General features: G+C 30.9%; 2 protein-coding genes across 2 annotated transcripts; both read right to left on the bottom strand.

Annotated features, from left to right (window-relative positions):
* Positions 1-379: 379 nt before the first annotated feature.
* LOC124543571 lies at positions 380-1,522 on the bottom strand. Its single transcript, XM_047121806.1, has one exon. The coding sequence runs from the start codon at positions 1,405-1,407 to the stop codon at positions 385-387; it is 1,023 nt and encodes a 340-aa protein (XP_046977762.1). The 5' UTR covers positions 1,408-1,522; the 3' UTR covers positions 380-384.
* Positions 1,523-4,517: 2,995 nt separating this feature from the next.
* LOC124543952 (protein takeout-like) lies at positions 4,518-12,145 on the bottom strand. The gene is made up of 5 exons (XM_047122291.1): positions 12,035-12,145; positions 10,708-10,927; positions 5,761-5,891; positions 5,029-5,184; positions 4,518-4,751 (listed from the first exon to the last, which is right to left on the bottom strand). Exons 1-5 carry the CDS (start codon positions 12,084-12,086, stop codon positions 4,603-4,605), a joined length of 708 nt encoding a protein of 235 aa, XP_046978247.1. The 5' UTR covers positions 12,087-12,145; the 3' UTR covers positions 4,518-4,602.
* Between the last annotated feature and the right edge of the window lie 960 nt (positions 12,146-13,105).

Genomic DNA, 13,105 nt, shown 5'->3' with positions numbered 1-13,105 from the left:
GCAATATTTCAACTATTAAAGTATTTATTAGCAGCTATAAATTTATTTAAAGTTGGTTATAATATTATAGGTATGACTAATGTAATTCATTTTTAATTAATTGTTTAAATTATATAAATTGTATTTCTGTTAATCTCTATCTCTTTTTAGTTTGCGTTTATACTGAAGGTCATGGTTATCCTAAAATGCTTTTACCGATGTGTGGACTAGCTTCCTCCACACCATTCTGTGGCTATTCTCAGCTATAGTAATAAGATTTTAAAAAAGTTGTAACAGTAATTAACATATTAAAATATGTGTATTAAAGCAATGCATATGGCAACAGGCCATATAAAATTAGGTATTCATGTTGTTCTATGTAGATGAACAAAAAACACTAATTATTTATGAATATTTTAATTGTCCTATTGAATAAATTGCACATCCACCTTCGGAAAAGAAAAAATTACATGAACTGTTCTGGGGCTGAAACATTTTAGGGCTACTAGTACTCCACTGCCATAAACTATCCTCTACACTTTGTATGCTTATTGAAGACCAATAATCTTTTAGTTCTCGAGATTCAACATAATCTGCCAAGGATTTACATGCATTTGAAATTATATTTGGATTTAAAAATCCTTTAAGAATTAACAGTGATATCCTAGATGATTGTAATGGTGAAACACATTCAGGCTCACTATATGAGCTAACATAATCCTCTGTCGGACATAATTCTGCTCCATGTGCCAGCATGCCAATCCATTCTACAATTTCTTCTATCTCACAATCTACTAATGTTGGTATTTCTCGGACATCTGGAGTTATTTTTTGCACTTCTAAACTGTGGCATGACACTTCAAAATTTCTGTCACAGAAATACTTTGCAATTGATGAAGGACAAATGTTATTCTTAGCTGGTTCCCAAGACACATTAAAATTAAATGGCTTAATTTTAGATAGCGCTTGTCGGGTTCTTTCTAAATTTTTCAAGTCTATTAGGTTAATCTGTACTTGATAATAATTATGAGGGCGTTTACTTCCTTCCAGACCTAATGTTTGATACGTGGATTCGAGAATATTCAATGTTAACACTCCATCAGGAGTTATAGCTGCACAATTTTGTACAATGCAGTTAACATCTGTTGTAAGACAATATAGTTTTCCCGCTTTTACAAAATTTTGTATAAATGATGGCTCTACAAATTCAGTTAAAGGACAATCGAACACCTTGTAATAATCGGTATCTTCTAGAAAATTTTCAGCAATTTGTTGCGGCGTATGTAGTTCATCCGGACATGTTACAATCGCACTTTTATAAAAACAGTTTCGTTCAACTGTATTTATCACTGTTTCCAAGTTTGCACATTTCTTATATGAAGTTATTACTTTGGGTGGAGGAAAACTCCAAACTTCAGGGCAAAGCATTTTACTGTTTGCTCATTAGTTGATACAAAATGAAATAATATATAAATAAAATGGTTTTAAAATATTAACTCAGGAATCAAATGAAGTGCATGCAAATTGAAAGTATGGGAATTGGGCATATTTTGACATTGATATCTGACACCTGTCATTACCAATTTTGTGGATTTTGTGTTATTTTATTTTGCATCTGTAATATAATAAATATAAAAGTATCAAAATGTAGTTTTAAAACCTAAATTTAGACAAATTGCGAATATATTAGGAAAAGTTAAGTACACTATTGATGATGACGAGGAATCTGTTAGTTAAAATAATTTCATAGTTTAATAAATTTATGAGTACCTTTTACAGTAATTTTATTTATATTTTAAAATTTTATAAAATTAAGGGGCTTTATGTTAAAGGAAAAAGATCTGATCAGATAAGTTATAGGTGATTGGAGAAGTACTACGCGGTGCCTACATTCTCTGACCGCTATCAGCATCGCCGGAAGTTGAGGGGGTGTGGGACCTGGGAAGATTCATGTAAGAATTCTTAAATCTTTTTCATTAAACCAATAATTGAATTGAATTAAACCTTTTCAATTTCTTATATACATAAATGAACAGTTGGGCGCAATCATGATGTTGCAAAATAATAGATATCAGGTGCATTATTATATCTAATATAGTGCATTCGCTTAGCGTAATAAATCTTAGGTTTCTGCCGTATATGCACATAGGTATTAAAGTAAACAGTTCGTAAAGTTACATATTCTATGACTAAAATATTTTACATCTGTGTATCTCATATTCTTTGGCATATATCATGTATAAAAAGTCTATCAAGTGCGTTACAGTCCGTATAATTGTAGCGTCTCGTTAATAAATCGTGAACCAGTTAGTGACTTTCATTATCTTCAACATCAGCCCAGCAATAGGTTAAATAATAAAAAAAACCAAAATCATTAAATTTAGTACATAAAATCTGAAAGCTGATGAATCAATGGGAAATTAATGGATGCACTGGAGTCAGCTGAATTTCTTATATATTTTTGAAATTGGTGCTGGATAAATGTGCTATTCGCGAAACCTAAAAAAAGTAACAGCCTGTAAATTTCCCACTGCTAGGCTAAAGGAAATTGAAATTAGTCATATTCAGGTTTTCTCACGATGTTTTCCTTCACCGCCGAGCATGAATTAAAAACACAAATTAAGCACATACGTATAGTGGTGCTTGCCTGGGTTTGAACCCGAAATCATCGGCTAAGATGCACGCGTTTTAACCACTGGGCCATCTCGGCTCAAGAAACGTTGGAATACATTTAAGTAAAACAAGATATTAACTGTTGCCCCTGAATAAATATTCTGAAATATTACGGAAAAATAAAAATGATGTTGCGAGGGACAAACACAAATAGGGACATGCAAGTATAATATTTATGAAAAAAATATAATATTTATGATAAACAACTGATGCGGGAATTGCGCTTCTTAAACATATTTACGATGTTTCGGAAAAATCACAGAATACTATTGGAGTGTTCTGTGATTTATCTAAAGCATTTGGTTGTGTAGAACACGAGACGCTTCTTCTTCGTCTTTATAAGCTCAAATATTACGGTATTAAAAGTAAAGCCCTTGATATCATTGCTTTATACTTAAGTCAAAAAATCCAGCAAGTTTTCATTAACGGAATAAAGTCTTCTGGATCTACGTTGAAAATGGGTGTTCCACAAGGTTCAATTTTGGGTCCCTTTCTGTTTCTATTTCTATGTTAAAGGTATTTGTGATATAGTATTGTTTGCTGACGATACTTCACTAATTTTTAAGGTCGACAGGAAAAAAACTGAATATGACAATGTGAACGGTGCATTATCACAGATACACGATTGGTTTAAAGTGTAGTTTTTACCCTACCCAATTTTAGAAGGCAAGATTATAGTATATCTTTAAGTGGTTGCCGGCTGGATGTAGCCGATACGACGGTGTTCGGTGGAAATAGAATTGCATTCCAGACTTCAGTGGAGTCCCCATTTATCATCCCTGGCAGGAAGACTGAGCTCCGCAGCATACGCGGTTAGAAAAGTTAGACAACTAACTGATATTGATACCACTCGTTTAGTTTATTTTGGTTATTTTCACAGTATTATGTCATATGGCATAATGCTTTGCGTTAACGCTGCACATATTGAATCTGTCTTTATTTTACAAAAGAGAGCAATCCGGTCTATTTATAGTCTTGGAGCTGGAGACTCTCTTGGGGATGTTTTTAACAAAGTAGGAATACTCACTGTTGCGTCGCAATATATTTACAAAAATATTATGTATATTCACAGTAACATTGATCACTTTGATAAAATCAGTGATAATCATTGTATATGCACTAGGAGTAAAGATAAGCTTATAACGCCAAGTTTCCGACTCCACAAAGTCAACAAATCTTTCTTGGGACAAGGTATCCGTTTCTATAATAAAATTCCGCAGACATTTTTAACTTTGCCGTTTCGTAAATTAAAATCATTTATAAAAAATACATTGGTAAAAAAGGCGTATTACTCGATACAAGATTTGGTAGATGATAAAAAAGCGTGGAATTAATACCGATTGACTTCCACGTAGGATATATTAACTTAAATAATTGTATTAACTAACATGACTTTGTATTTTTTAAATGTTGAAAAAGAGAACCACTGAGTTTCTTGCCGGTTCTTCTCGGCAGAATCTACTTTCCGAACCCGTGGTAGCTTCACTTAATTGTTAATTGACGATTCAAAAGTGCTTGTAAAAGCCCACTCGAATAAAGTTTATTTTGATTTTGATTTTGAATAATAACGGTCACATTTTTCCAAATACTTTTAAAATTTCAAATGCAAAACTGGTACAAATCGTTAGGCGAAAAAAAAATTACTCCTTTATACTGGTATGGCGGCCATTAGGAACTGTCGGAAAAGTATGGCAAGGCGATTTTCGCGAATGGCTACTCGACGATGATTAGCTATGCAAAATTTAGACCCCTGAAGAACCGCCTTACTGGTACAAATGACCAAATATTTTGTGTCATAATTTCCCGGTCTATTAGGTATCTCATAATGCTACATAGAGCAAAGACATATTCAATAATAACTATCATTATCTTTGAAACCATTTATTTAATTATATAGATAAACACAAATCTTGAATTTTAAGTACATAATTAATTTTGATAAAGATTTTTTTATTCTTGCAGTTGGTCAATGGGGAAAAATTTATACAAGGATTCCACACTATGGACAACTTTAGCAACGATGGCATCGACGATTGGTGGTGCTATTTCTAGCATAACATCCTTCCAACTGGTGTTAACGAAATCTAATACTGGCTGAGCTGAAATTTTAACAAAATATTATTTTCCTACTATCTTGTTTCAATCGAAGTTTTAAATGCTTTGTCCAAGCAATTATAAACAATTCAATCAATTGAATAATTAAATTCTATTTAGCATTACTTAGATTGATATAATAACAAGATATTAAATTATATTCAATTAACTTATTTAATGTGTATCGTGATTGTTATAAAAACTAATCAACTACCTACTTTCAAATCTCGGCACAAATCAAAATCATTACTTATATATACAGAACTATATTTAATACTTTACCAAGGGCCTTGTTTCCGTTAAAAAGATTCTCGAAGTCGAATGTGGTGCCAGTTAAAACGTCAAAAGTATAGGTCCACTTGGAAATATGCCAGTGAGGTTTTCCATCTTTACCGTTAACCGTAGAGATGTCGATGACAGCTTTAATCAGCATGTCCCCTAAAATATACGTTTATTTTAGGCAAATACTAGCGAACCGCCCTGGGCTTCGCACGGCTGTAATGCTGATACTAAGTATGCATTTTTTTATGTTATAGGTGGCGGACGAGCATATGGGCCACCTGATGGTAAGTGGTCACCATCACCCATAGACAATGACGCTTTAAGAAATATTAACTATTCCTTACATCGTCAATGTGCCACCAACTTTGGGAACTAAGATGTTATGTCCCTTGTGCCTACCGGAACAACAATGCTGAGTACTGATATTTGGCGGTAGAATAACTGATGAGTGGGTGGTACCTACCCAGACGGGCTTGAAAAATAAGCATACATAAGGATAGACTTAGTTTTATATGTACTATGTAATGATAACAACAGTCAACCTGTCTGCAGGTGTCTTTAATAATGTTTATATTACACTAAAGTCTTCTTCGAAACGCACTGCGTACTCTGGGATAAATATCTTGGATATCTACATTGGCATCACAAAAAGTCAAAATACAAAAATCCCTCACAAAAATTGTCTCCTAGTAGTATAGTATTGTTGTTATAATATTTTGGGCATATACTTACGTATATCAATCTTATATTTGCCTTCACCCTGGGCTGTCAAAATTAATAATTGTCCATCAATGTTGTAATCTCCCGTGAGTACCAGGTTACATTTTAAGGCAACATGTTGTTTCATTTTAGATGTGTCGTACCTGTATTAACAAAATATATAAGTATATATTAAAAAAAAACACTCCTTTGATCGGAAACATGTTGATTACAATAATTTTCAAATTATTAAAATTTTAAGGCATTATGTGCTCTCTCAAATAACAACATTTCCGGTAGTTGTAACTTAAAGTTGCGTGAAGTTTCAATGATTTGATGATGATTTAAATGATCTTTATTTCATATACTTTTGCTATGATGGTACTCTAAATGCTTTTAATGACTTATTGGCTTTCTTATATGTCACGATCATAATGCTATAATACTCAACCATTTGCGCGGTATTTTATTTAAAGAAAATAAATTATCCATTCATCATCTATATGCCAATGATATGCACAAAAATATAGTCGAATACATAACAAAATACAATTTGCGAATCGCAAGTTCGAGATAATTTTTTTTTAAAATATAAAGTGTTGTGCTTGAGGATCTAACATATATTATATTATACTAGTTGTAGCCTGCAGCTTTGCCTACATTTAAGGGGATTGGTTGTCTGAAAAAAGTAGCCTATGTCCTTTGAGTTCAAGTTTGTTTAATTCCAAATTTCATCATATTCGATTCAGTGGTTTGGTTAAAAGAGCGACAGACAAACAGAGTTACTTTTACATTTATAATATTAGTATAGATATAAAAGGTAGGCGGACAATGAAAAATGCCAGCTAATGGTAAGTACTAACCATCACTCATAGATATATTAACTCTATAAGAAGTACATTTCCAATGCGCTATCAACCTTGAGGAACTAAAATTTTATGTCTTTATTGTTATTGTTTGACAGTATAAATATGTGTATATTATATACGAGCTCAGATGGCCCAGTGGTAAGAACTCGTGCATCTTAACCGATGATTGCGGGTTCAAACCCAGGCAAGCACCACTATATATATGTGCTTAATTTGTGTTTATAATTCATCTCATACTCGGCGGTGAAGGAAAACATCGTGAGGAAATCTGCATGTGTCTAATTTCATCGAAATTCTGCCACATGTGAATTCCATCAACCCGCATTGGAACAGCGTGGTGGAATATGTTTCAAACCCTCTCCTTAGTGGGAGAGGAGGCCTTAGCCCAGCAGTGGGAAATTTACAGGCTGTTACTTTACTTTACTTTTATAAAGTACAAAATTAACATTACACTTCATGAAAATTACAAAACTGGTTTTTGATCTTTTTAAAAAACGTATTATCCTGAGCCTCCAGCATTTGCAAAGCGTGACCTCTCTCTTTCAACCTAAAGATAAATCACTCTAAAATATATTATAGTGTTAGTCACATATTATGTATTTACTGTAACATTAGATTTTTGCTAATTGTAGTATGTAGAGAATGCTTCGAATACAGACTGCGTCGCTGTGGTATCGTATAATTATAAGTGGTAGCTGTCTAAGCTACTATTACACATTAATTATCTGTAATAGCCTATTGTCATAATATAATTTCTATTGTATCATTTATTATAACGAAGTAAACAAATGCATATAATTTTGTTCCTACCGACTCTATAATCACGTGAATTATTTAATTTCAGTCTGTTACGACAATCACGGAGAAATATCATTAAGGTTATTTTTGTTTTAAATTATTCTTTACAAAACTGTACTTCCTAGTGTTGCTACATAAAATATATCTATTAAAGTTTGTGCCTTGGTAGTATATTATATTCCTTATTAAACATACTTATATTTAATTCTTCTGTTTTTATTTACTATAAAAATATTATACGTGATAATTTTTACGTAATTTAATGAGTACTTACCAAATATTTGCTAAGTTATTTTAATATAAGCGTTTTTGCTCTAATAAAATATGATCTAGTTCAAGCTATCTCTATTATGCTTCAGGTTTGAACCCTAAAACCGACTGGACAGTATACATAAATAATTATCCATTATTATGATTCAAATCATAATATTAGCGAATTGAAGTATATTATTTGCATAGCATTATTGCGTGTTATAAGCGATAAGAAGTTCGCGGGAATTTAAGAAAATTGATTTTCTATGATCTTTTTGTTTTCACTATAATTTTGTTTAGTATGGAAAGTAATTTTTAATATACATGGGCTTGTTTTAATACGTAAGTTTAAAAGAGTAATACATATAATATTTTATTTATTTAGTGAAAAGTCGTATAGCCATACACCTCGTATGTCTGAATACATCGTGTTACTTTCGTACATCACAGTTCTGAATAGTAATAGATATCATATACATTTCAAAAGACTAACATTTTTTAAAGATTTTTAAATTAACATGGTTATTTTTATTATTAAAGTTATTGATTTCACAGTTCAGTCTCGTGAACAAGACATTCGTAGATAATGTCGAAATATCGAGGTCCATCGAAAAAAAATAAAAAACATGGTAAATATCTCGAAATTAATAGCTTTAATGCCTAAAGTGATTACGGAAACTCCGGGTAAAATAAATCCGATGGTTACTTGTCCGTACTGTCGCAGATCAATAATAATAATTCGTATTTAATAAATAAGATATTGTTCGTGTATGCTGTATACAGGTAGATATAGCAAAAGGAAAAACTAATATTAATAACGGTAATTTTATTACATTTATTATAATTAACGCATGTCAAGAAAATAATATCGTTATTATGTAGTTGAAAATATAATTGGCCTCGCTTAGAAAATCTTGTCTTTGCAGGCAATCACGTTAAGCATTTAATAAGCGGGTAGCTACTGTTTATTATTTTAAATACCCTAAATAAAATGTTCTAGAGATTATTTTAAGAGCTTTTGTTGTAAATATACATGTTATGGATACAAATTGCAATGACCTATAAATGTGTATTTGTAAAATAACAGAATCTATTTTTACTAAAATTTTGTACGATGTATGCTAATTTTTTTAATTCATTTAAAAAGGGATAACAGGTGTGCTAGTATTCTATTGTTACCTTGAAAATATACTTCTAATAAAATATAAAAATTGCCAACTTAAACTTAATAACTTGATGAAATTGGGAATGTATTTTAATGCGAATTTTTGAATAATTACGGAAATGTTCAACTTTGAAAGGCAAAGGTTTAAAGAAATAGTATTCATACAATAGCTTTAGGGAAAGTGATTTTTATAGTCGAGGAAACGTGTTATGCAGATTAATCATCGTCCGTTTTTTATGGCATATATAAGGTTAATAGGCCAGCAAAGCTGATGATGACTTGTCATCATTGTTGCCAACATGTTAATCATTACATAAATGACCAATGCCATCGAACCGAACAATCGAACTTGGGAACTGTGATGTTATATTCCTATATGTTTAATAATTATCTCGTCCTTCAATCGAGTAAAGACTAAAACGGTTCCAGTCAATCTCGAAAGGAGGATCCTAGAAGATCTTAGTGTAAACTTACACCACGATGGGATGCCATGTGATATAGATTAATCCAAGAAACAATGATTTGACAGTGTTTTTGAGATTCGATTTTGGGACTGTTTGAAAAAAAAGCTCAATATTTTTCAATGCAGACTATGAAGGTTAATAAATAATGCAATTAATTATTGTAATCTCGTATCTTTTGAAACAGGTTACGTCTGAGAAGATCTCGCAAATTATAAATGTTTTTAAAGGTTGTGATTAAATTGTTTTTTTTTTTTTTTATAAAGTGCCGTCTCGTAATGCGATTATTGCATGTTGGGAGGAAAATTACTTTGAATGTATTTTTCTAAGTCAAACAGATAATATATAGTTTTCATATTAACAAAATAATTGTAAGTTTTATAGACAACATCACATACATTACTCTAATCCCTATGTAAGTAGCTAAAGCACTCGTGTTATGGAAAATTAGAAGTAACGAAGGTACCACAGACACCCAGACCCGAGACAACATAGAAAACTAATTATAATCTCTACTGGTCCGGGAATCGAACCTGGGACCTCGGCGTGGCGTACCCATGAAAACCAGTGTAGATACCACTCGGCCACGGAGGTCGTCAAGGTATATAGGTACGTATACTCATTTAATAATATTAGGTACATGTTAAATATGATCGAAAGAGAAAAACGACGACATGTTTGAAATAAATGTCTACCACAGTCTATTTTGATATTACAATTGTCTATTAGAACTTAACCTGGATTTAATTGCTGTGTTAATATGTATATGTTTTCAACACACTTAATTTAGTACTCAGTACATAATTATATGTATACATAATAATCAATACAGACAATGGGTTGTTAAATACGGTAATGACAAGTTATAAGGAAAATATGGTTAGCATTTATCGTTTAAATCAACTTTCATTACTGCAATATAACATATACAAATGGATTATGTCTGAATATTTTATTATTACATATGAAATGTCAGGAATCATTTAATATGTGCTTAATACTGAAAATTTAACTTTATTAATCTGTATGAGAGAGTAACAGGTAAGAAGGTAATTTTTGACGAAATAATCTGTGCCAAGATGTGACAAATAAAAGCCAATTTAAAAAAAAGAAGGTAATTCGAGGAGATTATGTGTTTTTCTTATTTTTTTTATTTTACCTTATGCGACATTATTATATATATAAATAATAATATTAAATAAAAAATTAAATATTATAATCAATAAATTATTAGTAATGTAAAATGGTAAAAATTTCTACTTCGTTCATACGTAATATCGTAGTTTTTCAGCCGTATAATAATACGGCTGAAAAACAACCATAACCGATGTAAGGCCTTAGTACAGGTTCTTGGCTACCATTAACTCACTTCACACCAATATATTGTTGATTTTGAAAAATGTGGTTTATACAAAAACATTAAAATAAAACTTACTTGATGTTTTCGACACTGCAGTCCTTAAGGCCAGTTAGGGTGGAGTCCTTGAATATAATCTTAAGACCTCCCTGGTCGCTCTTAATGAGTTCTAGCTTCAGAGGATCCATGGGCTCTATACCCATCTCTGGCTGACCCTTAGCAAAGAAGGGAATAGCTTGGGTTGCTGAAGATATGATACAGGCAGAATCTTCGGGCTTGCATGGCTTGATGAAGGAAGCTTTGAAAAATGTAAATAACTTTGTACACAAGTCTAAACCAAATGTTACATCTCGTTTAAAGAATGATAAATGTTTTTTGATGAATATTAATTTCATGATATTTTATGCTGAGTAGTTTATATACACTGATAAGTAATTTTATAATTCTAGCAGTTTCGGGGCCTTCAGATGTTAGATACCCTACGTTCTACATATAAATTATAATCCATTAATATATTGTTAAAAATTGGTGTATTAATCTTTGTCTTATTTACGTTAATCTTCCCTTGTACGTTGATTTATTTTAATGCGAAAATAACTCTGACTAACTGTATATTAATAAAAATCAAAATGGATTTTGATGAAAACAAAACAGTTCAAGGTTCAAATGGTCTTATAAGAAAAAAAAATTGACAATTAGCTAACTTAATCTTAATCTATCTGTTAGAAAGAATTTCAGTTGCACTTTGGCATTTTGTTTTTTATATAAAGTAAAGGTACATTCTACTTTTAATAGGGTTTTAGGGAAATTCACACCGTTCTTGCGAATATTGAGAACGCTTTTCCTCCTCGAAAAATTTAATCTCATTTTCTTAATCGATTCTATATCTATCTATTATATATATTTCTAATAGAAATATTACGATATAAGTTTATTAACATCTCGATAACTATAGTTTAACTTAAAAATTTCCTCGAGTGTTTTAATCTGAATCATTATTATTATTTTTTTAATTTGGTCTCTCCGTTTCTGAACGGTATATTATGAATTTGTGCCATTTGAAATTATTCAATTTCATTGATTAATTTTAATACTTTTCAACCTGCCTAACCTCGTATTGGCTACAGGTCTAGTAGCATTACATTGCCAATAGATAATCCGACTCTGTAGAGTTAATGATTTTGATGAATCGTTTAGTTTTTAAAAACTTCCTTTTAGACACCCATATTATATTTGTATTGTATCTTCTTAAATATCGATACAAAAAATACACATATGTATATATTCGAAAGATACAAAATAATTTGATAATAAACTAATATATAAAATAAAAAAACAAATAAATACAATCAGTGTTATTGTAAATAAATTTCTGAAATATTTAAAGTAAATATTAAATTCTTACCCGAGATCGTGTAAGCGTTTAAAGCAAATAACAAACAGACGATGCCTAACATTGTAGATATTATTATATACTTGAAATATAGTTAAAGTCCGAGGTAAGGATCTCAACTGTGAATTGAAATGAAGATTGAGGATATTTATATGCGTTAGTATATGACACGTCAGTATAATAATTGTTATAAATATATAACTCTTTGGCTTTTGTAATGAGTCGGAGCAAAAAATATTGAATTTGTATATAAAATTAAAGCCAAAAGATCACTATAATGCTTTATTCAATTATAAAGTGTCTTTTTTTGTTTTTTAAGTACGATCTTTGAATATGGACCTATATCGAGGTTTTTTGTGTGTGTTCTGGGTTGAATCCTGCATGTTTAGTTTGGACCTAAAATGTTTTTTAGACTAAAAGATGTATAATATAAACGTATACGGAGTACCTTACGGCCGAGACGGTTAGTCAGATATATTTGTATATTAATCTAAAGTAAAGTTAGGGTTGGCGTTTTGAGGAGATGGTCAAGAGATTATTTTACACTTTTTTCACTATATTTTTTAACACTACCGAGTACGAGATTAATTATAAAAATAATTCACACGTAAAAAATCAGTAATGATTGTCCGAATTTGAATACACAATCTTCCCTTCAGATTTACTTCTTTGTACTTTATCTACTCCACCATCACCACTTTGCCGGGGCTCAGTTTTATATTAATAGCAATACTTTAAATATTAACCAATGGGCTATAGCCCATTTATCACAAGAAGGTATTTCTATCGTGTAACTTAAATTAGTGCTGATTTTACTGATACATGAGTTCTAACCCATACATATTTTAAATTATACCTAAGTTTATTATAATTTAGTTTGGAATGTTAGCTTTTATCAACGCAATCAATTATATTATTTTAATTTTTGATAAGATGATATTGTGCAGTATACGTTTTATAACTCGATTTTTTATTAATTAGTTTTTGTGCTAATATGTGTTCATCAAAAGTTTAAAGAACTTAGTCTTACCTAACTACTAGCGGTGTATATGTAGCTACTAATTAAAAGAATAAATTTGATGT

This window comes from Vanessa cardui, chromosome 3 (assembly GCF_905220365.1).
Source record: "Vanessa cardui chromosome 3, ilVanCard2.1, whole genome shotgun sequence".
In the NCBI taxonomy this organism is placed as follows: domain Eukaryota; kingdom Metazoa; phylum Arthropoda; class Insecta; order Lepidoptera; family Nymphalidae; genus Vanessa; species Vanessa cardui.
The sequence above is the reverse complement of the archived record's forward strand: the minus strand, read 5'-3'. Positions and strand labels throughout refer to the sequence as shown.

Excerpts from the sequence above, each read along its gene's own strand:
- LOC124543571 (XM_047121806.1), bottom strand. The coding sequence starts at position 1,407 with ATGCTTTGCCCTGAAGTTTGGAGTTTTCCTCCACCCAAAGTAATAACT.
- LOC124543952 (XM_047122291.1), bottom strand. The coding sequence starts at position 12,086 with ATGTTAGGCATCGTCTGTTTGTTATTTGCTTTAAACGCTTACACGATC. Across the intron at positions 10,928-12,034 it reads AAACGCTTACACGATCTCGG|CTTCCTTCATCAAGCCATGC; the intron begins GTAAGAATTTAA and ends CATTTTTCAAAG. Across the intron at positions 4,752-5,028 it reads TAACGGAAACAAGGCCCTTG|CTCAGCCAGTATTAGATTTC; the intron begins GTAAAGTATTAA and ends TTAAAATTTCAG.